We start from the raw sequence: 24459 nt of genomic DNA on the forward strand, positions 1-24459 counted from the left end.
TCTCATATTTCCTTTTGCTATCTTATCTGTATTATGGAAAGATGTGAGGGTAGTTTAAAACTGTTACTTCTAGGTATAACTCAAAAATAAAATCACAATATTTTATGAAGTAATCAAAAAGAAACAATAAAAATATCAGTAGGATATTTGTTTCAAATACTACAACAAATAGTGATAAATGTTTCATTTTTTTCAAGTGTGTGGTAATCTGACACTGGTCTCTGAAGTTCTATGTTCCTTTTGAAAAACTTCTGGCAACTTGATAGACAAATTGGTTTTGAAACTGCAATGTTTATAAGGTCTCTAAGTACAGGAGCTGACAGAAAGTTGTTTCCCATTTTAAAGAAAATTTCATTTACTTAATATGCCATAATTAGAAGAAAATGCCAAAAATATGAACATGGATTCTGAATCAGAAACATTTTCCCATTCTAAGTCTATGTTGTTTTCTGGTCACTTTTTTTTTTTTTAAAGAAACATTTAAATCTTTGAGCTACTAGAAACTTATCTGGGTATACAGTATGAAACTAACTTTATTCCCACGCCCAATAGCTGTCCTACTATCCTATTACCAATTACTGAATAATTCATGTGTATCTACTGGTTAAGAATACCACCTTTACCATATGCTAAATTCCCATGTATGTGTATCTATTTTCTGGGCTTGCTTTAAGTTGTGTTTCATGATCTGTTTATTCACATGCCAGCACCATATTGTTTTAATTATTGAGGATTTGTAATATGGCTTATCAAGGTTAATACCACTTTACTGTTCTTTTTCCGTTTTCCTAGTTATTCTTGCTTTGATTTCCCTTATGGACTTGTTTGTTTCTATCTTTCTTCGGTGCTGGGGATTGAACCCAGAGTCTCACATACTAGGCAAGTGCTCTACCACTGAGTTGCACAGCCTCCAACAAAAACTTTTTTGAATTAAGTTTATCTAGATGCAGAAACAAAACTTGTGGTATTTTTGTTGAGTCTTTCTATTTAAGAAATTGGTTGTCTTTTTATTTGTTCATCATCCTTTGGACCCTAGAAGATTTTAAAAATTTTTTCTATAAAAGTCATGCATATTTTTAAAATTTATTTCTAGATAAATAATGCTTGTACATATGAATATTATTACTTTCTGTATATTAGTTTTGTACTCTGCTACTTAATTGAATTTTTATTTGTAGAAGTTTTTCAGTGATTTTTTATGGATTTCTAGGCATACAATCATACCATCTGCAATATTACCTAATATTTAATCTAACTTTTACAACTCTTAATTTTTTAAGAGAATAATTTTTAAAATTTTTTTTTAAATTTATTTTTTAGGTGTAGATGGACACAACATAATGCCTTTATTTTTATGTGGTGCTGAGGATCGAACTCAGGTCCCAACCGTGCTAGGTAAGCGCTCTAATGCTGAGCCACAATCCCAGCCCAACAGAACGATTCTTTAAAATATTTTTTAAGTTGTAGGTGGGCACAATGCCTTTATTATTATTTATTTATTTTTATGTGGTGCTGAGGACTGAACCCAGTGCCTCACCCACGCTAGGCAAGCACTGAGCCACAATCCCAGCCCCTTTTAATTTCTTTATGTTGTCTAATTATGTTGACCAGTATTACCCGTTCAGTGTTAATGATAATACAATAATGCAGAGCATCCTTACTTTATTTTTGTGTTTAGGGAGCTGCCACTAATTTCCCCACTAAATATATTAGCTTTCATGGAAACAATTTATTTTTATCACACTTAAAAAGAAAGAGTCCATTCTTTATTGATTTGAGTGTTTATAAAAATTGTTAGGGGTTGGGGTTGTAGCTCAGTGGTAGACTTCTTTTTTTTTTTTTTGAGAGAGAGAGAGAGAGAGAGAGAGAGAGAGAATTTTTATTATTTATTTTATTTTTTTAGTTTTTCGGCGGACACAACATCTTTGTTTGTATGTGGTGCTGAGGATCGAACCCGGGCCGCACGCATGCCAGGCGAGCGCGCTACCGCTTGAGCCACATCCCCAGCCCATCAGTGGTAGAGTTCTTGTCTAGCATGCTTGAGTCACTGGGTTTGATCCTCAGCACAACATGAAAGTAAATAAATAAAGATATTGTGCCCATCTACAACTAAAAATATTAAAAAAGAAAAAATTTAAAACTTTTGTCAAAAGCCATTCAGCATCTATAGAAAATATATGACTTTCCTCTTTGGATCTACCAATAAAATGAGGTAGAGTAACAATTTTCCTCATATGGAACCAGTTTTCTTAAATTTATTTTTTAGCTGTAGTTGGACATAATACCTTTATTTTATTTATTTATAATGTAGTGTTGAGGATCAATCCCAGGGCCTCACATGTGCTAGGTGAGTGCTCTACCACTGGGCCACAACCTCAGCCCTGGAACCATTCTTGTAGAATAAACCCTGACTCATCAATTACTCTCTTTATTTGTTCTCATATTGTCTGCAAATATCTTTGTGTGCTTTTTGTCTCCTTTAATATCTTATCAGGACTTCTGTATTGTTATTTATAAGTAAGATTAAAGTTTTATTTTTATGATCTTGTCAAGTGGTATTAAGGTTCTACTCAATAAAAATAACTTCATGTTTTCTTTAAAAATAAATTTAAAAAAATCCCAGGAACAGTTTAAATGACATTGGTATTACCTGTTCCTTATAGGTTTGATAAAATTCTCCTGTGAAACTGTCAGGACGCATTGAAGGGACTAAAAAGAAGGAAATGATCCTTAATGGGGTTTGTGGTGGGGCTTATCTTTGTAAAACTTTCTTTCTCTTTATGGGAATGAAGACAATTGATATTTTTTCTCTTCTAGGGTCACTTTTAACTAATTACTTTTTTTCTGAGAAAATAATCCATTCATATCCAGCCTGAAATATATTTGCAAGGGTTCAGCTAAATTATTCCTTATTATTCCAGTTTGTTTCTCTGATTATTTTATTTTATTTTTGTGTGTTTCTCTGACTGTTTCCCTGTTTCTTATTTGGTATATTTGAACTCTCTCAACTCCATTATTTATTATGCTTACTGGTTTTTCTATATTTTTTCTTCAGAAAATAATTTGATTCTTTGTTGTTGCATTGTTTTTCAAAGCTCACTAATTTCTGCAATTCTTTTTTAAAAGTTAATTTATTTTAATTAGGTATGACAGCAGAATGCATTTTGATTTATTGTACACAATTGCAGCATACCTTTACATTTGTATAGTTGTACACAGTGTAGTGTCACACCATATGTACAGTCATACAAGTATCTAGATACCCTAGGTAATGATGTCCATATCTTTCCACTGTCTTTCTGCCCCCCATGCACTAAACCTTGTGGTGTTAAAATTTCTTTTTCTAAATTTCTGAATCACATTCTCAATTCTTTATTTTGTATTATTTTAGGTGAATAAGGCTGCACATATTTTTTCATTGGTTCTTTTTAGTTATCTGTAACATTAGGATTCATTTTCACATAATTATAAAAGCATGGAATATAGTTTGCTCTAATGCAGTCCCCAGTACTTCCCTTCCCATCCAATGTCTTACAGGTATACTTGATGGTCAGATTCACTGCAACATATTCACATATGTACACAGGAAAGTTAGATCAGATTCATTGCAATGTTCCTCTCTTATCCCGTCCCTCCTCTCTCCCCTTTTGTCTACTCCATTGATCTCTCTTCTATTTAGATGGAACACACACCCTCCTTATTTTGGACTGACCTCTGAATATCAGAAAATACTTGACTTTTGACTTTTTGGGTGTGACTTGTTTCACTTAGCATAATTCCACCTATTTATCAGCAAATGGCTGAACATATTTTTGAGTATTGTTTTAGCTGCAGCCCTTAGATTCTGATAAGTCATTTTCATTATTTTTTTTTCTAGAGATCTTTAAAAAATAGTTTTAGTAGTAGATGAACACAATGCCTTTATTTATTTATTTATTTTAATGTGGTCCTGAAGATCAAATCCAGTGCCTCACATGTGCTAGTCAAGAGCTCTACCATTAAGCCAGGACCCCAGTCCCTAGAAAATTCTTTAATTTACATTTTGTTCATTTATGTTGTCTGAAAGATTAAAAATTTCCACGTGAAAAGGCCTTTTATATAACTTTATTTTTAATTTCAATTTTATTCCCTTATGATCAGAGATTATTATTTGTATTATTTTCTACTTTTGGAAAGTTAATGAAGTTTTGATGATTAGTGATCAATTTTTTGTGTACAATGCTTCATGGTGCTTGAAAAGATGGCAGAGTTCACATTTTCAGGATATAGAATTTGATATATATAATAAACATATACACTTCAGTTAATTATGGTATTGGTGCCCTCTATTCCCTAAATTCTTTGTCTGCCTAATATGAAATGGACAGAGAACTGAATTAAAGCCGTTTACAACATAATAAACTATAAACTTATTTCAAGGCTCAGATAAAATGTCTTAGTATCCCCCTCCTTCTTACTGGGGACTGAATTCAAGCAGGAAGAGGAATATAGAACGTCAATAATTTTTGCTTTTTAGTCATGGCATAAAATTTCGCACAGAATGAGATAAAGAAAATTAGTACAAGTAATTTAAAATATTTAAGAATAAAAAGTTAAATAGCTACCAAAAATTATCTAAGGGGACACTTATAGAATAAATAGTGTCTTTAAAAATAAATAAACATATTTTTAGAAGATTAAATTTGTCATTCTTTTAAAATGTTTAACATATTTGATTCCAGAAAGAAAAATTGCTTACTGAATCATAATCAATGCTGAGGCATTAATAAAAGCTATACTGTGATTTAGTCTTTGTGGTGCAGAATGGATTCAATTACATATGAAATGTTGTTTCACCTACACATTTAAAAAATATTTCTGAAGTATTCAATTTTGCTGTAAGATTATTACTCTCTAAATATGTCTTACATGTCATAATAAGAATGCTATTTTTCTACTTTGAATGCAAACATTTCAGACAGCATTATTAGATATTCCTTTACTCATACAGGTATGTGCTATGAAGGAAATAAAGGTAAAGTAGAATTCTATCTCAGCCAACTATGAATTTTAGAGTCAATCTGTATTTCCTTACATGTATAATCTATATAAGATTTTCCAAGAAAAAAATGAATATGAATATTGGAAATAATACCATAATTAGATGAAATGATTTTAGTCCAATCCTTAGCCATATTAATAAGCACTTTTAAATATTTTGCCCAGAACATTGCACTAGATTTTTCTGTCTCTTGGGGAATCATTATTATTCCCTCACTAAACTGATTCATTTATGTTAAATTTAATTGATTGATTTATAGTGGTGTTGGGAATTGAATCAGAGGCACTCTATTATTGAGCTACATCCCCAGCCCTTTTTATTTTGAGATAGGGTCTCACTAAGTTGCTGAGGCTGGTCTCAAACTTGTGTTCCTCTTGTCTCAGCCTCCCAAGTCACTGGGATTACTGGTGTAGGCCACTGTGCCTAGCTATATATGTGAATCTTATAACACAGTTTTGTAATAACATTTCTAACTGCCATTCTTTTGCAAGTTATAACTACAATGATCATTAAATTTCAGGTTAAAAATCAAGTAATTCTTAGAAGATACTGAAATATTTTATAGAAATCTTAACTATTTGAGTTTCTCTAAATGAGAAAAAATTACTATAGTTTAAATAATCATTTTAAAACATTGATGACATGATAAAACATCAGCATATCATTACAATTTTATAACAGAGATGTTCAAAATATAAGCAGGGATCAATTCCAGAATATTTGAAACATATAGTAATTTGTTTTTGTGCAATGAAATCAGGAGGGTATATTCTATTTAGCCTTCAGTACTCTAAAACTAATTATTTATGATTTTTCAGTTAAGTGGATCATGTTGGCATTTTAATTTTCAATACGATAATTTCTTATTTAGTTGATGGTTTCATTAGCAAAGCAACATTTCTGCTTTGGGTTGACAATCAACTTATATTAAGATTCCAACTGCAAAGCATATAAAACACTCCAATTCTTACCTTAGCACACTGCATGTGATTGCAGCCTTCATTCTTCTGTATCGGAGACTTACAATTAGCACAAGGTTTGGAGTTAGTTAACAACCAGAGACAATTGGCAGCATCCTCATAAGCTTCACTAACTCCCACAACTTTGGAAGCACAAACATAAAAAGAAATGATTTTGTGTACAACTTCACAGAGGAAAAAACCCACACTTTACTTCCAGGTTAACTCTCCATTTTAATCGTATATTTATTTTCCTATTAGGGTTTATGGCAACATTTTTTAAGTTGCTTCATTTTGATTGGCATAATTATAAAGATAAAAAGCTTTATCCCAAAAGTCCTATTTATCAAATCTAGTTTGAAGTTTTTTTTTCCCTTATAAACTTGTATCCAAACAAACTAGAAAGAAAAGAACCAAAGAATGATTGCTGTAGACAATAATTACTTAAATCCAGTTGCAAACATAATTATCAGAAATTCTTCATTATAGTGAAAAGTATTAAATATCAATTTTTTTGTTATCCATAATTATTTTGGATAAACTTAAAATGAATCCAATGTGACATGTCTAAAAGTAAACTTAACCATTTTTCCCAAACATGTTCTTTTTTCTAGCTTTTGTATAGATAAATAATGCCTGCCCAGAGTCAATCCGGGAGGAATATAATCTTCAATATTTTCCTCTTCCTCTTCCTCCGGGCATCCTAGTGATTCTACTTCTTTCTCCTTCATATCTGTTTCCTCTCCACTCCCACTTTTTACTGCTTTAGCTAGAATCTTACATACCCCTTGCCTAGACAATGAAAGTATAGAAAACCAACCTATATCCCCAGTTCCCTCTCGGTCCCACTCCTAACTAAACTGCCTATATAATGATCTTTTTAAAATAAAATCTGCTTAAAATTTCTCAATTGTTCCTCACTGACTACAAGATAAATTCAAATTGCTTTAGCAAAAAATACAAATTTTTTTTTTATCATCTGGTCATCTACTTGGCCACCATTGCTCACTCAACATCCCCACACCGTTTCAACATTAGAGTTCTTAAACTCCATTTATGATATTATAATTTGGGATCTGTAAACTTCAGGAATGACATGATTTTTAAAGATTTTAAACTTATAAGCCCCCCACCCACCAAACAGAGTTAGAGACAAACAATTTATATTTTTTTCCAAGTAAGAATGCCAATAATCTAGCAGGTTTTGTTTTCTTTTCTAGTTCTTAAGTACACTGAGAAGTCCTTCCTTTCTATTAGTGACAAAGATGTCAGAAAATCATGTTAGAATCATGGAGGACGGCCCGCCTAATCAAGGCTTTAATTATATGCAGACACTTTGAAAAGGGTGATGGGCTAAGTGTTTAGCTCTACTATAAATCAGGGGAGAAACCAGACCTTTTGAGTTTTGAAGTTTGAAAGGAAAAGTTACCTCTCCCCACCCCCTCCACAGATATAAGTCCCTGGAAAGGGAAAGTGGACAAAAGTTTGGGCTGATTGTGATCTAGGAAGTGGCTTTGTATATGAATTGGAGGGACTGAGCACTATAAGCAGTCCTTAGATGGGACCTAGCAGTACAGGAGTGGGGCTTTCTTGCAATAGCAACACAATAGCACCTACTGTTGGACTGATTTTTAATTTCACATAGCAAAGAGAAACAACAGCAGCAGTGTAGTGACAAGACTTCACTCTGCTTCTAAATTCACTTGGTAGAAGATGGGTCAACAAGGGTGCTGGCAGATAGAATTCTCAAAATAATTTGGTGGGGACAGGAGTTTCAGAAAAAACTTAGTATACTTATGGTTAATATGGTCAAGCTGATGGTAATGCTGTTTACAAAAGGCATTTCTAAAAAACCTATGAACTAAGTAAATGCTGCATTTAAAACTTTATTTTTTTGTTTAAAAATAGTGGTGTTTCTCTCTTCAGAATCAATGTTATTTTAGCTCAGAGGCTCTAACATATTCTTATGACCCTATTGTCCATTGTTATAGTAAATAAAGCACAAAGCCATTAAAACAAAGAGGCTGTGTGGCCTGCAACATAACATTTTTTTTCTCTTACCCTTGGAGAGAACCCTATCTCCCAACTATATTCTAATGGATTACATGATGTAAATCATATTAAGGAAACAACTATTACTGTAACAAAAAATTAGGTTGGAAAAAATGCCTTCACCTTTTCACCAATTCTTTGATCATGCTTATTTCAGACATTGTTTCTTTGTATATATACTGTTCTTAATACCTCCAATACCTTATCTATCTCCAAGCTCTGTGGTAAATCTTCATTACTCCTACTGACTTTCAAACTCTTCCCCTCACTTCAGTTGCATGTTCATTATAATACATCAACTAGATGTATTAGGTCTCTTGGTAAGAAACACTAACTTTATTTAATAAAGTGCTAGAGTATAAGAGAATCTTAAATTTATTAGTAGAATCAAAATGTATGCAAGTGAAAACAGTTGCTTTTATAGACTATATTTTTAAATAGACTATTTGAATTAAATTCCACAACCATTTACTGAATATGTACTATGAAAAAATTGTAAATTATATAAATTAACATCATTTCACAGAAAATACAATCATTACTTCTTGCTTTGATTAAACAAAATAGGGTCAATTTCAGTGCTCGAAAAACTATTTGAATTTTCATATGGAATTCAAGAGGATTTTATGTATTTTCTTAATATCTTTTCTCATTAATGAAGATTTTGGTGCTTTTTAGTTTCATCATTCAGGGACTTTGGAAAACTGGGAACGAGAGAGGAAATTGTCCCAAGAATCTACAAATTTAGTTAAAAATGCCTATGTGAATTGGGTGTAGTAGGATGTACCTATAATCTCAGCTATTCAGGAGGTTGAACAGAAGGATCATGAGTTCAAGATCAGCCTGGGTCAACACAGTGAGATCCGCCCATTCAGAGAAAAAAATAAAAGCTTCTGTCATTTATTTTTGCATAATATGCAAAGAAAAAATGCTTATGATTCAAAGTAGTATGTAACTTAAAATAGCATTCAGCCATACTTTTCTTTTTTGGAATATCATTTTTTATGTATTTAATGATGATGTTCTACTTTAGTATTACAGTTGGCCTATTATTATTTGCTTTATGTTTCATGATAAATTTCATAAGCTTAAGTGGTCATTAATAGTAGACTAGTAGGCCACCATCTTTCACTGTGGAGAACACACATCAATATAGAGAAAATACCTACTTTTTTTTTGGCGATTTGGCAACTTTTAACTTTTTTTTCACTGTCATAGCTTTGGTTTTCTCTGGTAGAACATTTCTCAGGTGTCCTCAGACTCTTGTCTCTTATCCTATTTTCTAATGTTTCTTCATCTTTCTGAATCAAAATCCCATTTGGGCTCTTCAAGAATGACCTTTAGTTTTTTTTTTTTTTTTTTTTTTTTGTGTGTGTGGTACCAGGGATTAAAGCCAGGGGCACTTAACCACTGAACCACATCCCCAGCCTTTTTATATTTTATTTAGAGACTGGGTCTTGCTAAGTTGCTCAGGCCTAGTTAAGTTGCTGAGGTTGGCTTTGAATTCATGATCCTCCTGCCTCAGTCTCCCAAGCCACTGAGATTACAGGTGTGCGCCACAGCATCTGGCTATCTTCATTTTTAAATTTGTGGTATCCCTATCTCTGGTCAACATTGGTAATCATATATAAATAGTATGTATACCATTTTCTAGTTCTCCTATTTCTTTTCTTATAACCAAGATCATTATCATGTGCAAGATTATTCTTTCACAATCCCACCAATATCTATTCTCTCCTTCCTTTGCAAAAACTTATCTATGTTGAGTGATCCAATTTTAAAACGATAAAGGGTAACTAAAAACAATTAACAATCAAAATACTTGCTTTATATCTTAGATACTTTTGGACATTTTCTACTCAAGAATTAAATAGTATGCTACACTACTTCTTGTGCATTATATCTTCTAGGCAACTAAAAAACATACTTGATTACAACTAAATACAATTACATCTTCTTCATTCTCCTGCATATACCCCCTGCCTCATCTGAATTGCCCCTGTCTTGTTTAAGCCCTCATAGCCTCTCTCTCACCTTGTCATTCTGAAATTGTCTCAGATAAGGTGTTCTTGCCTGGTGTTTTAATACTTTCTGATTTATCATCCCTACTTCTGCTTTAGTGTCTTTCTAAGCAGGAATCTTCATTCATCACTCTCCTACTAAAAACTCATTTTCATTGTCTCAAGTCAGACTTCCTTGCATTGTGTACAACACCCTATCTGCACCCAATGTCTGATTTGGACCCCTGCCTGGGTAGTTTCATTTGTTACTACACCTTACTGCACCACTGCACTGGTGTATTGAATTTGTAGTCCTTGAATAGGCCATGTTGTTTCACATGTAAAACTTCATCCTATGTTTGAAATGCCCTTCCTATCATGGCTCATGTGAAGAACATCTATCATTTTCAAGATGCATCTTAAGAAAGAGCATATAAGTTATCTTATTTTGTCTTCTAACATACAACATCACTCAAAAATGTTAAATAAATGAATATACCATTTGAAGTCAACAAATCATTCCTAATTTTTGTTCATATTCTATTTCTTTTAGAAGATTCTAGGTTATTCTTCCTACCCTCAACCTGAATTAGTTGTTCTTATTTCTGCACTCTCATTGTTACCCTACTGTATCAGTTATCATATAATACTGACTGCTTATCCTTTAATCTCTGCATTCCCTGAAGGCTGGCATCATTTTTCTTTTGTTTTTGTTTATGGTACTAGGGATGCTTTACGACTGAGCTAAATTCCTAGCCCTTTTTAATTATTTTTTAAAATTTTGAGACAGGGTCTCATTAAGTTGCTGAGGCTAGCCTTGAACTTGTGATCCTTCTGCCCTAGTCTTCCAAACTGCTGGGATTATAGGCGTGAGCCACCATGCTGGTTGGCATCATCTTTATTATGTGCTTTGAACATAAGTATAGATTCAGTGACTAAATTCTTGATCCTGATTCGCAACACATCATAGTAACTCCACTACTTAAAAATAAAAACAAAAACTTTAAAAAGACTCAAACCAAATTAATTTACATTTATATTAATTTGAAAGAAAGTATTGTCAGAAACACTTTAGGAGTAGGGAAAATAATGCAAAGTAGATATATTTATTTGTTAATGTGGGAACTGATACTGGGAAGGATTTAAAAAGGCATCCCCTTAGAGTTCAATCCATTTCATCATTAGGCACATGCTGTGTCACTCAGTACAACCTAGATATTAGTTTCCTCTGTAAAACATGACTACTAACATCACTTCACAGCATTTCTTTGATCACTCTCCCTTTAAGAGATAATCTATTTATAGAAGTCTCAGTAACAACTGTTATAGATGTGGTATTTAATTAAGTAAATACATAGAACCACAGAACAGCAAGAAATTCACTTGTTCTTCACTGGAAGTTGCTTCTCACTATGGATCATATACTATTTCCCAAAAAGTACAGAAAAGTTGGTTGGCTCATTCTAGGATAAAATAAAGAAGGGCTATATGGGGAAGACTAAATGTGACCCCCCCCCCAAATGTCCTATTTATCTTAGGCTATAAAGTCTTATTAGAAACACGGGACCTGTCTAACGATTCCTCCTTGGAAAAAGTTCGATCTCCAAAAGGGTATTATTAATCAGGGGGCAATGTTAAACATGGGAGCTTTATCAGTAACAAATTTGAAAACCTCTTAAATGAGATTATAAGAAATATGACATTATATTTTGAATGGTATTGGAAATACATAGAACAGCTATCTAAGATTCTTCTTACGTTCTTCAGGTTTCATTTCAGTTATTTTTTGTAGCCAGTTTTTCCATGTTTGGCAGTCACAAGGCTCATGTGCTTCACCAAGGCACTCCCTAAGGAAAAAAACAGAAAAGACTATTTAAAAATATTCGTCAATATCAAGGTGAAGCTGGATGCAGTGGCACATGCCTATAATCTCAGTGGCTTGGGAGGCAGAGGCAGGAGGATTGCAAGTTTAAAGCCAACCTCAGCAACTCAGACTCTGTGCCAAAATTAAAAATAAAAAAAGGAGGGGGGGGGTGGCTGAGGATAAGCTCAGTGGTAAGGTATCCCTGGGTTCAATCCCCAGTAAAAAAAAAAAAAAAAAGAGTGAAAAAGTATAGGTGAGATATTCTTGTTCAATTTTAAAATTAAAAAACTAAGGCAGAGCAACTAAGACATGAAATATTTTTATAGAAAACTTGAAAATCCAAAGCTTGATACTATCATATCAGCTTTTTAAGAAAATAAGTACATTCAATTTATAAATTTTGAAGTTCAAATACATTACCTAATATTTATAACTTAGTTTATTTTTATTTATTTTTTATTGCTTTTTTTTAGTTATACATGACAGTAGAATCCATTTTAACATAATTATACAAACATGGAATATATCTCCTTCTAATTCAGACCGCAGTGCCACTCTATAATTTTGCATGCCTTCAGAAGTGTAAAACATTTTTGTCAGGGGCTGGGGCTGTGGCTCAGTGGTAGCGCACTTGCTTGGCATGTGTGAGGCACTGGGTTCAATTCTCAGCACTGCATTAAATAAATAAATAAATGAATGAATGAATAAATAAATAAATAAATGTGTTCAGTCATCTACAACTAAAAAATATATATATAAAAAGAAGACCCTTTAAATAATTTTTATCAATTAGGTTTCATTCTTATTAATATTTTAAATGCTCCTTACTCAAGGTGTGTTCATTCCTCTGGTTAGCAGCATTACTATTACTTAGGTTTTGTTAGCAAGCAGAAGGCAGGCCCCAAAAGACCCAGAGATTAGAATCTGCATTTAATCAAAATTACCACAATTCTTCATTTTAAAGTTTGAGAAGCACTGTTTTAAATCACATTCTTACAGTTATTTTTTAACTTCAAATTCCCAGATAATTGCTAGGACAATCTAAGATATTTTTATAGGAATTTGGCAAATTTTGGTTTAAGTAATTAAAACCATCAATTTATCATTGGCAATTCAATTTCACATTTTTTATGGCTATGTAAGAAGTCAAATAGTAAAAAGAGTTTAAAGTCTTTATGAATTGCTCATTTTGATTCAATATGATGCTGTACTGTATAATATGAAGATCATATTAAGAAGCAAAAGTCAAATTACAGTTAATAACAATATTATTTTGGAGAGAGAAAAACTCAATTGGGAGATGATATCATCATAATCATCATCACTGTTATCTTAAATATCTTATTTGCAAAGGCTGTTTGCTAAGAAGACATACCAACTAAGAGGTGACATTTCACTGTATTACAAATGTACCAATTCTACTTCATACTCTTTAGGATTTTTAAAAAATATTTTTTAGTTGTAGATGGACACAGTATCTTTATATATTTATTTTTATGTGGTGCTGAGAATGGAACCCAGTACCTCATATATACAAGGCAAGTGATCTACCACTGAGTCACAGCCCCAGCCCCCTCTTCAGGACTTCTTTTTATAAACATTTGTTTTAGTTGTCAATGGATCTTTAATTATTCATTTATATGTGGTGCTGATAATTGAATCCAGTGCCTTACACATGCTAGGTAAGTGGTCTACCATTGAGCCACAACCCCAGGCCCTAAGATGTTCTTGTTATACTCTAGAAATGAAGATTTTCAAAAATTAAAACCCTGTGTACTACTGGTAAAATAAAAGTGCTGATGTAACTAGTTGCTATGAAAAAGTTTGGTGAATCCTTATAAAATTAAGTATAAAATTACCATATGAGTCAATAATTCCATCCACAGATATATATCTAAAAGAACTGAAAACAAAGACTCAGACTTGAACACTCCAATGTTCACAGCAGCATATAAAAGCCACACTGTGGAAACAACCAAAGTGTGTCTGTATACTGAGGGATGAACTATGGTGTATATACACACAATGGTAAAGGAATAGCATGGGGGGAGATTGTAGAGCTGCCTATTTAGCATGCTTGAAGCCCAGGATTTGATCTCCAGCATTGAAAGAAAAAAAAAATGATATCCTGACACATGTTAAAAAATGAGCCTTCATTTTATTAAGTGAATTAAACTATACATAAAAAGATAAAAATTGTAAGGTTCCACTTAAATATTAATTATCTGGAGTAGGCTAATTCACAGATATAGAAAGTAGGATGTTGACTATCAGTGGCTGGGGAGGGCAAGATGAGGAAATACTGCTTACTGGTCACAGTCTCTTGGGATCATGAAAAAGTTCTAAAAATGGATGGGTGGTTGTTGCATTGTGAATGCAATAATGCCACTCAAGTGCATACTTAAAAAATAGTTAATTTTTTTTAAATGCATCAATTACCTTGAAAGGGTAATTTAATTTACTTACTTTCTTGACTTATCTCCTAACACGACATTTGGGAAAATTTTCCATATAGAGCTCCTAGTACCTTAGCAGTAACTTAACAGATACCCAAAGAATATTAACTTGTTTAAAAATTGAGGTGGATATATTTTATTCATTTAAATGCATATCAAAATCAATTCTTTCCATAAAATGGCTATCTGTAATAAGAGCAAATCTTTATTTGGCACACATACTAACACACATAGGAGTAAGAAATGATAGGAAATAATGCCATAGTTCTAGGAACAGTATTTCCATATGGTGCTTCAGAAGACATATGGGAATGCAGATCTACATTTCTCATGACTCATTAAAAAGGAAAAAGTCTATTTTGTTCATTATACCTCAATAAAGATGAGAAAAAAAGAAGCCTTGAGATGCAAAGTTCCCTTATACATCTGCAATATCTAAAACAAACAAATGAAGTCAATGAAAATAAATTACTTCCATTAAGTTTAAGACTTTTTTCTACTGGGGATTAAAGATCATATTTAATTTTTTTCCCCTCCTTGAAGAGTCAATATTGGTATACTGGTTCTGCTATCAGAACATTTTCATCAAGGGGGAAAAAGCCCAATGCTACAAATAAATTCTTAAAAAACCTCCAACACTTTATCAAAAGGCCAAAATTGCTTGTCAGTCTGCTTGGCTTTCTGAGACTGTTTGTATTAGATAATAACAGAAGATTTTCCTTTCCAGAACCTCACAAGAGGACAGACTGCCTGCTTCTTCAAGTGTTAGACCAATCAGTAGGATCTCTTGGGAATGTCATACAGTTTCTACTCATTTCCAATGCAATATTAAGAGTGAGTATAAAAGGGAGAAGTTTATAAATAAAGAAGACATTATAGGGCTGGAGTTGTGGCTCAGTGGTAGAGTGCTCGCCTAGCATGTGCAAGACCCTGGGTTTGATCCTCAGCACCACATAAAAATAAATAAATAAAATAAAGATATTGTGGCTAATTACAACTAAAAAATAAAGAAATAAAAAAAGAAGACACTACAGCAATGACTGAAAATTAGCAAGATAGCCAGAGTTTTCCATTTAATACAATTAACTATTTTTGAGCACTAAGGCATCTAGGAAAATAAGCTCAGACTTTTCCAAAGTACTAAAATAACTGTACCAGACATAATAGGTGACTGATAATCTAGATTATAAATGTAGTCCAGTAGACACTAGAAAGCTAATTCCTGAAGACAGTTTTTATCAAGTATTCTGAAAGACCTGGTACTTGTTATTAAAACTATATCTCTGGGGCTGGGGATGTGGCTCAAGCAGTAGCGCGCTCGCCTGGCATGCGTGCAGCCCGGGTTCGATCCTCAGCACCACATACCAACAAAGATGTTGTGTCCGCCAAGAACTAAAAAATAAATATTAAAAATTCTCTCTCTCTCTCTCTCTCTCTTTAAAAAACAAACAAACAAAACAAAACAAAACAAAACAAAACAAAACAAAACAAAAAAAACTGTATCTCTAAAGTTAAGTAAAATGTGTATAGGGAAGAGAATTTGGCATATAGGAGACTGAATCTTGGCTACAGACATCAACAGAGTAGGTCTCTTCTAGAAAAAAAAGTGTCTTGGTAGAATATTATAAAGATAAAAGTAGCTGCCTAATCTCAAGTCTTCAACCCCATCCACATATGGCTGGATGGTAATGTAAGACCAACAGATCCGCAAATGGCTTTTTCCTTGAAAATGCGTCAGTACACACAACTGTTGGCAGGAAAATACAGTGGCTCCGAGTGCTCTGGAAAAGAAAAGATCTACTAAAAGTTTCAAGCATCATCATTTGATGGAAGAAATTGCTATCAAGAAGTTGGCAATTCTAGTTCAATGTTAGTTTAGAACTTAATAATCAAGACTGTGAATTCAGTTAGAAATCCTCATTTTTAGAATTATCCCTTTAGAAAACAACATTTTTTTAAGTTTATCAGGCAATGTTCTAAACTCATTATACCAACACGTTGAAATTGGTTTATTCCCATTTTAAATGCACAGAAGGGTCCAGTAATCTGCCAAAGTAAATGAAATAAAATTTGAACTAAATGTTTGGCTTTGGAACTCTTCAAGTTGTCTGCATCAGATAAGAAGACATCTATTTTCTTACTGTATTACAAAAGAGAATGATCACCAAGTCACACAGCTAAGTAGTGGTAGAGCTGTCTCAAATGCAGGTTCTATGTCCCCTATAATAATATCAATCTGTGCTCTACTGAAATTTGATAAATTGAACTTTCAAGCAGCATTTATTTAGATATATTATTTTGTATAGGATGTATATGATATTTAAACAAGGTCTTATGATTGAACTCTTGCCAAATAAAGCAAATACTGCTTTTATTTCTGGTTTGTGAAGAGCTAAGGCATCTTTTGCTAGTCGGCAAGACTGTGATTCTTAAATAGCTAGATGCTGCTAACCTGAAAAAACATCTTTCTTTTTCACATAACTAGAGCCATTAAACTAAGGGTCTGACACTGATTTTGCCAGAAATGACAAAATGCAACTATTAGGTCCACAAATAAAGATAACTTCATCTATTTTCCCCAGGGCACTCTCAGAGAGTCTCTTTGCCTGAGAAGTCTGTGGAAAGGCAAATAAAGCATGAAACTACTGCTTTACCTCAATTAAGATCCATAATCCTAAGAAGGGAGTAAGTGTTACCAAAGTTATTTTGTGACTCTGGAGAAAATGGGCATTGAATGAACTGACAATTTTAATGCAAAGACATTCACTTTTGGAGTTTTCCCTGAATATATGACAAATTTGTACACTATACTCTGATTTACAGGAAACTCAAGAGGCTACAAGCTGATACTGCTTTTTCTTAACTGATGCATCACTATGATTCAAATTTTCCTATCAGAGGTTTAAATTTGTTTCTTGGTGATTCTATTTTGAACTATTTTGAAAGATGCACTGCCTTCAAAATAGTTGTTGTTCCAGTACCTAAATGCTCTATTGCTGGGTGACAAATTAAGAGCTCAACCATATTATTATTTATAATATTCTTGCCAGTAAATTTGAGCAAATAACTCTAAAATATATTTAACTGTTTATGGGTTTAGAAGATGAATTCCAAGTAAGTTTCAGTTTCCAATGGAGATACTACTGATTAAAATTAAAGACCAGCCATACAGGAGAGAAATAACCTACTCTCTAGGTTAAACTTAAGCTTTTCTCTGGACAGACAAGATTTTGGTGACTAAGAAATACTTCAGACAATGAATCTTTAAGAGGGACTTTGTGTTAGTTTAGAGGGCAGAGAAGTTAAACAGTAGAATATTCTACTTATTATAAAAACAAATGGGGACAGGTCATTGGCTCAAGTCAAAGTCCTTCCAGGTTTTAAATACCATCTGCAAATAATTTTGTCCAGATTAGAGGAGGGTTGGGGAGGTGGCTCAGCGGAATAACACTCACCTAGCATGTATGGGGCCCTGGGTTAGATCCTCAGCATCATATAAAGAAATAAATAAAATAAAGATATTGTGTCTGAATACAACTAAAAAAGAAATGTAAAAAAAAAAAAAAAGGCTAGGAGGAAAAAGCATCCTACGTTTAGTTACAGAGGGCAAAGAATTTGTTGGTGAATAAACTATCCTGTGGTAGGAAGAGAAAATGCCTTCTATTACCTTATCTCCCAACAACACATATATTCAATTATATCCAAGCAGACATCTCTTGGGCATGGCTCAACTGATTCAGTCACATGGCGCTATTAAGAAGAAAAAATTATTATTGCCATTTTGTGGTTTCTGTAATCATCTTTTAAAAAATATTTCTGAGGTTTCTGAGGAAAGCAAAGGAAGCAAAAGCAGAGTCACATGGCTTTATTTTGTGAAGATCTATTGTAGAGATGCCTTTTGCAAAAGATTTGGCTTCTCAGTGAAATAAGAGATAAAGGTGGCAGAAAATGTGACCATTTCTATTTGTAATTTCTGATCATAGTTAGAGCTCTTACACCATATGAAAAAGAGTAAGAGATTAAGAACATAAAAACAAAAATAAACAGCTCATACTAAAAAAATGTATAAACAAGGGGTGTAAATTAATGCCTAGAGAAGTGAAGAAGGCAATACACAAATCCTAGACAATCTATCTCACAATCTTATAGCTTAATGAATATCATAACTGAAAGGCAACAAGATTAAGTTCAAGAACTTAAATCAGAATTTGTCCTTCATATAACCTATTTTTATCTCATTCAAGTTCCTTCAGGTGCTGTGCCCAGAAAATGATGATTCTATTTGCTAAAATCTCTACTATCCTTATGAATAGGAGGAAAAGCAAATAAAATGGCAAATATGACCTCAGTCCATGTGCTCATTCTCAGATCCTTTTAACTGGGTTGAAATTCAAATCACATTGGCCTGAGATCTTGGCGCACAAGTATCCAGTGTTTGAATAAAACCAACTTCATATTTTAGGGTAAGAGAAAGACTAAGGTGAAAATTTCTCCAAATGTTGGACAAGATATATAGTTTATAGCATTTTACACAAACACACACACACACACACACACACACAACACAGTTTTAAAAATCTATTTATTTGGGTAGGTGTACTTGTTTTGAGTTAAACCAAACTTATTACTTGGAGAATACAAAAATAATAAGAAAATAAGAAAGTAAAACCTAAACTATGATGAAAATTAGTAAGAGCTAGACCAAAGAAACCACAGTTTAAGGCAATGCTAATCACAGGTTTTCTTTTTTCCTTTAAGACTTTTCTCTGATTTTAGCAAATGCTATCTTCTTATTTATCTTCTAGATATTTTACTAATTTTTTTCCTTTGTAGCATCTTCAACTAACACTTTAAAACCCAGCTTTCCTCCAACAAGGATTCCTCATAAAATGAACTCAACCAGAAAACTTTTAAAATGATCTATGGGATAATTTTTGTCACTTTTTCCCCATGACTTCCTATCAGTACCATTTTAGAGGCATAGGATGCATATAAATGGTGTCTGAAGGCACTGGAGTTTGATTTTCTCAAGAAACCTAATACTGGCTGAGAAGAGAAAGGTCCTTTATTACTTTAGTATTCTTACTTTACAGCAAAATAGGTTCATATTCATCTAAATTCCCTTTATTGGCCAACCAAGTTTCTGTGCATTTAATGCCCATCTTATTCTATAGTTTCACTCTTACATCTCATGGTTAGTGAGGGAGTTAGTAAACCAATTATGAATAATAAAAGTGCAAAACTTTAATGTTGGCAAGGATGTGGGGGAAAAGGCACACTCATACATTGCTAGTGAAGTGCAAATTGGTACAACCAATCTGAAAGCAGTATGGAGATTCCTTAGAAAATTTGGAATGGAACCATCATTTGACCCAGCTATCCCACTGCTGGGTCTAAACCCTAAAGACTTAAAAACAGCATAATACAGTGACGCAGTCACTTCAATGTTTATAACAACACAATTAACAGTTGCTGAACTGTGGAACCAATCTAGATGCTCTTCACTAGATGAATGGATAAAGAAACTGTGGTACATATACACAATGGAATATTACTCAGCATTAAAAGAGAATAAAATCATGGCATTTGCAGGTAAATGGATGGAATTGGAGAATATGCTAAGTGAAGTAAGCCAATCTCAAAAAACCAAGGGCTAAATGTTTTCTCTAATAAGTAGATGCTAATCCATAATGGAGTGGGGCATGAGATGAGTGGAGGAACTTTGGATGGGGCAAAGGAGAGGGGGAAGGGGCAAAGGGTAGAAAACATCATGGAATGAGACATACAGCATTACTCTAGGTACATGTCTGACTGCATGAAAGGTGTGACTCCATGTACAACCAGAGAAGTGAAAAATTCTGCTCCATTTGTGTACAACGAATTAAAGAGCTTTCTACTGTCATGTGTAACTGGTTAGAAATAATTTTGAAAAAGTTTTAAAAAAGTGCAAAACTTTCAAAGACTAAATGTTTTCTTTTAAATGTTTTGAATAACGACTTAAGGCATATGTGTATAACCTATTATTCAGCATTTTGTGGCTAATATTTTACTTGCATAGACTGATTTAGCCATGAAAATAGTAAAGATGAAAGTTTTCTTTTCATCAATCACTATATCCAAGCACCTAGTGCAAGGTTCAGCAAAATTTTTCTGTAAAGGACTAAAGAGTAAATATTTAGGGCTTTGTTGGCCATACAGTTTCTGTTCCAACTACACAATTCTGCTGCCATGGCCCCAAAGCAGACCCATACAACACATAAATATGAAAGTGTGTGTCGGTGTTCCAATAAAACTTCATTTTCAGAGACAGGTATGGATATTAGTTTGCTGACCCTGACCTAGAGGTTGGTATTATATATATAGGCTGGTAGGTCAGTAAATATTTTTATCTCATGTTGATGAGAAAGGTAAAAAACAGACCTGCCAGGGTAGGAGTAATTATATTTATTAAATTTATATTATTTATAAATCCAAAACAGCTAATTGGATTTACTTTGAATAAGCAGAATGTTGATGGCTGACAAATATAGTCAAATGAGCATACAAAGTTACATATCCTTGTGAAGTTCTTACCAGGTAATGGAAACTAACTAAAACACATGAAATAAAAAGCCTATAGTCATCGGTTCTTAACTAGGACTATGCATTAGAATAACTTGAAACATTTTTTTTCTTTTTCTGTGGTTTTTTGTTGCTGTGTTGTTTGGTTTTTGGAGCACCACTCAAAAGAAAAAAAAAAAACTATTAAATCAAAATCTTACTTGTCATGGCCAAGGACAAAAATCTGGAAAAGATCCCTTAGCAATTCTGAGCATAACTGGTTAAGAATCACTGCTGAAGATTTATATAGTAAGAAGAAAAGTTAAAACGGTAAACATTTTCTAATCTATGGTTAGCATTTTCTAATACGGTTGGAATCAAACATATCTGGGCTCAAACCCTTTTCCACCATTTCCTAGCTATATAACCCTGGGAAACATCTCTGTGGTTGAATTTCCTTATCGGTAAAATGAACATAATATCAGCATTCTATGCAGAGCATCACTGGAAGAATCTCATACTTAAAAATATTTGGCATAGTGCTTGATATTTATCAACACATGATAAATATCAACTATTACTATTTACTATATTTTTTTAATTAATAAGAATAATATCAAGTATACTACAATGTAAAGGCTGAGAGAGAACATTTCTTTAAAAACTGTTAGGAAGGCTGATGTCATCTTGTCATGTACTAACCAGCAGAAGAGATGTCCTTTCCCACAATCCACAGCTGGAGCTCTCAGCAGTGGGAAACTGAGTGTATCAGATCCAGATGTATTTGACCCTTGTTTTGTTAGTCTGACTGCTCTTTCACAGCCTGCAGTAGGGCACCACTTAATGGCAGGATTATTTTCAACAAAGGCCTGTTTAAATAGTAATAACAAAAAACATTTTAACTCTAAATTCTAACATAAAGAGTACCTCCACAGTAATTTGAAGTTAAAAAAAAATGAAAATATAAGAAATTATCAGTCTCAAAAACACTTAAAATTAGAAAGCATTAAAAAAAAACTTAAGGAAAAATGACGTTTTTACCTTAGTAATAACATGACTTAAAAATTTTGTTTTCGTTAATCTAAAAAATAGGTAAATGAAGCTAAAGTCAAAATGCAATTATTTACTCAGAAAATGTGTAATTTAAAAATGTTTTCTCATACAATGTGCTACTTTTCTGGTAAAATATAAGTAGAATTTTGCATATAATTACTAGTGTATTAGAACAGTTAATTTTTTAAATGGCATCTTTATAACACATAAAAATCAATTTATGGGGCTAGGGTTGTGGCTCAGTGGTAGAGTGCTTGCCTAGCATGTGTGAGGCACTGGGTTCAATCCCAGGCACCACATAAAAATAAAAACAAATAAAGGTATTTTGTCCATCTATAACTAAATATATATACATATATATATTAAAAAATCAATTTATGATGATGCTTTTTATTTTATAAAAGCAGGACTTCTCTTTTAAAAGTCCATTAACTGCACAAAGCAATTAAAATTTAACTTTTAAATTCCACAAAAAAAGAGAGTAACCTATATATACTTCTGAATAACTCCTGAATGAAAATAAACACTGGGGGGAAAAAGTTGAAATGTTATAATATTTATATGAAACTATTACTGCAATTAAAAAAAATTGTAAGTTTCCAAGTTAAAAATACTAAATATTTATCTTAAAATAATTTATTGCTATATCTAAATTTCTATTTCTAAATATTTATTTGTAGGAGCATCAGATGTTTTGGAAAATTTAAAGCAGGTACTATATGCTTTGAACATCATCTTAGCCAATTAGTTATAAAAGTATAATATGCAAATTAGTAAATACCTCTGAGCTATAACAATTTTTTTGGTAAACTATTATGCCAGGCTTTCATTTTTACTTTTATTTTATAAAATAATGCTTTGGCTTAAAACTTTAATGCCACCCATTCCTTTATGTAATATTTCTGAGAAACGTACATTAGAGGCCATTATTCTATATTTTCAAAAATAAAATGAAAACAAATATCATGTTATATAGATTTAATAAAATTGAAATTATGGAAATCAGACAAATAATTGGCAGCATACCTTAATATCAAATTGTAGGTATCGTTTGTCCATCTCCTTAGAAACTACGCTTTCTATAATGTCCACAGGTACAAGTTGAAAGCAATCATATGCAGGGCAGAAAATGTTGTGAGCTTCACCCTCCTGAATTTTCAGATTCAAAAACCTGTTAAAGCAGCAATTGACAGAAAAAAGGGCAACAATGTAAGTTATTTGCACATTTAAGAATTTTTCTTTATTCTGAATTTTCTGTTAAGAGTATAATTAAGCTAATACTAACATGGGACGGAGGTGTAGCTTAGTAGTAGACTGTGTACTAGCATGCACTAGACTTGAGTTTAGTGTCCAGTGCATGAGCAAACATACGCACACCTACTAGATTGCGGAATATCAACTCTAGCACTTATTAATTGTCCAGCCATTTATTTTATGAGCATATATGTAGACATGTAGACACACATATACACACACACACTTGAGTATTTCAGTTATTTTTATGTTTCCATTTTGCTTTATTATCTCTAAAAATATGAAACACTTTTATTTAACACTAAAAATTCAGAAATGAGTGGCTTAGAAAGGACATATTCAATTCTCAATATATTATATCTTCAAGCAAATGAACCAAAGATAATTAAAGATATTTGAGGGTGGCACTAGAATCCAGGGCTTTTCTTTTTAAAAGAAAATGGTTTCTCCTTATATATCATTTTGAAAAATACTAAAATGAATTCTATGTCCTGCTCTGTTGTTGAGTTAGTAAGGAAAAGGCATCCTGTAAAGTGGGAGGAATATAGCCCAAGGTGAATTAATCATTAAGAACAAGATTCTAAATTAAAAAATTTTAGGTTTTCAGCTTAATAGTCTTAATCAATTTAGTTAACTCTTCTGAAAAATAGGGATAATAAGGGCTGGGGCTGTAGCTCAATGGCAGAGCACTTGCCTAGCATGTGTGAAGCACTGGGTTCGATCCTTAGCACCACATTAAAAAAAATAAACATATAAAATAAAAAGCATGCTGTCCATACACAACTACAAAAATTTTTTAAAAAATAGGAATAATAATAATATTATTATCCTCAGGTCTGTTATGCAAATTATACACATGAAATATATATATAGTGCCTGACACTGAAGAATTCACAAATTTTAGCAAGGATTATTGCTGTTATATTTAATACTGCCTGTGGAGACGCAAGAAACAAACTTTTGATTCTGTCTGACTATATGGGACTTAAGATTTTGTTAAACAGAAATTCAATGGAAAACAGGACAAATGAATCAAACCTCTTCTATTTATCACTATCAATAGTTTGATGATTCTAATTATAATATCTTTTCCCTTTTCTTCTCAGTCTCTTAATTCCATTGTACTTAAAAGAAAAAAAAAAATCAACCTTACTGAGACCTCAATGGACCTGCTCCCTTTCTCTATCTCCTTCTACCTCCACAACCCTCATCCTGGCACTTCACAGAAGTTTTCCAACAG

The 24459-nt window shown here is 32.7% G+C and overlaps 1 protein-coding gene across 6 annotated transcripts in view; it reads right to left on the reverse strand.

Annotated features, from left to right (window-relative positions):
- Positions 1-24459, reverse strand: part of Ankib1 (ankyrin repeat and IBR domain containing 1) — a 126551-nt gene that overhangs the window by 17242 nt on the left and 84850 nt on the right. For all 6 annotated transcript variants that reach the window (XM_078040432.1, XM_040291490.2, XM_040291489.2 and 3 more), the window contains exons 8-11: positions 22992-23136; positions 21615-21781; positions 11811-11899; positions 6013-6143 (exon numbers count right to left, since the gene is read on the reverse strand). In XM_078040432.1, coding sequence (XP_077896558.1) covers positions 6013-6143; positions 11811-11899; positions 21615-21781; positions 22992-23136 — 532 coding nt within the window. The remainder of the gene's footprint in view (positions 1-6012; positions 6144-11810; positions 11900-21614; positions 21782-22991; positions 23137-24459) is intronic.

This window comes from Ictidomys tridecemlineatus, chromosome 2, assembly GCF_052094955.1.
Source record: "Ictidomys tridecemlineatus isolate mIctTri1 chromosome 2, mIctTri1.hap1, whole genome shotgun sequence".
Classification (NCBI taxonomy): Eukaryota; Metazoa; Chordata; class Mammalia; order Rodentia; family Sciuridae; genus Ictidomys; species Ictidomys tridecemlineatus.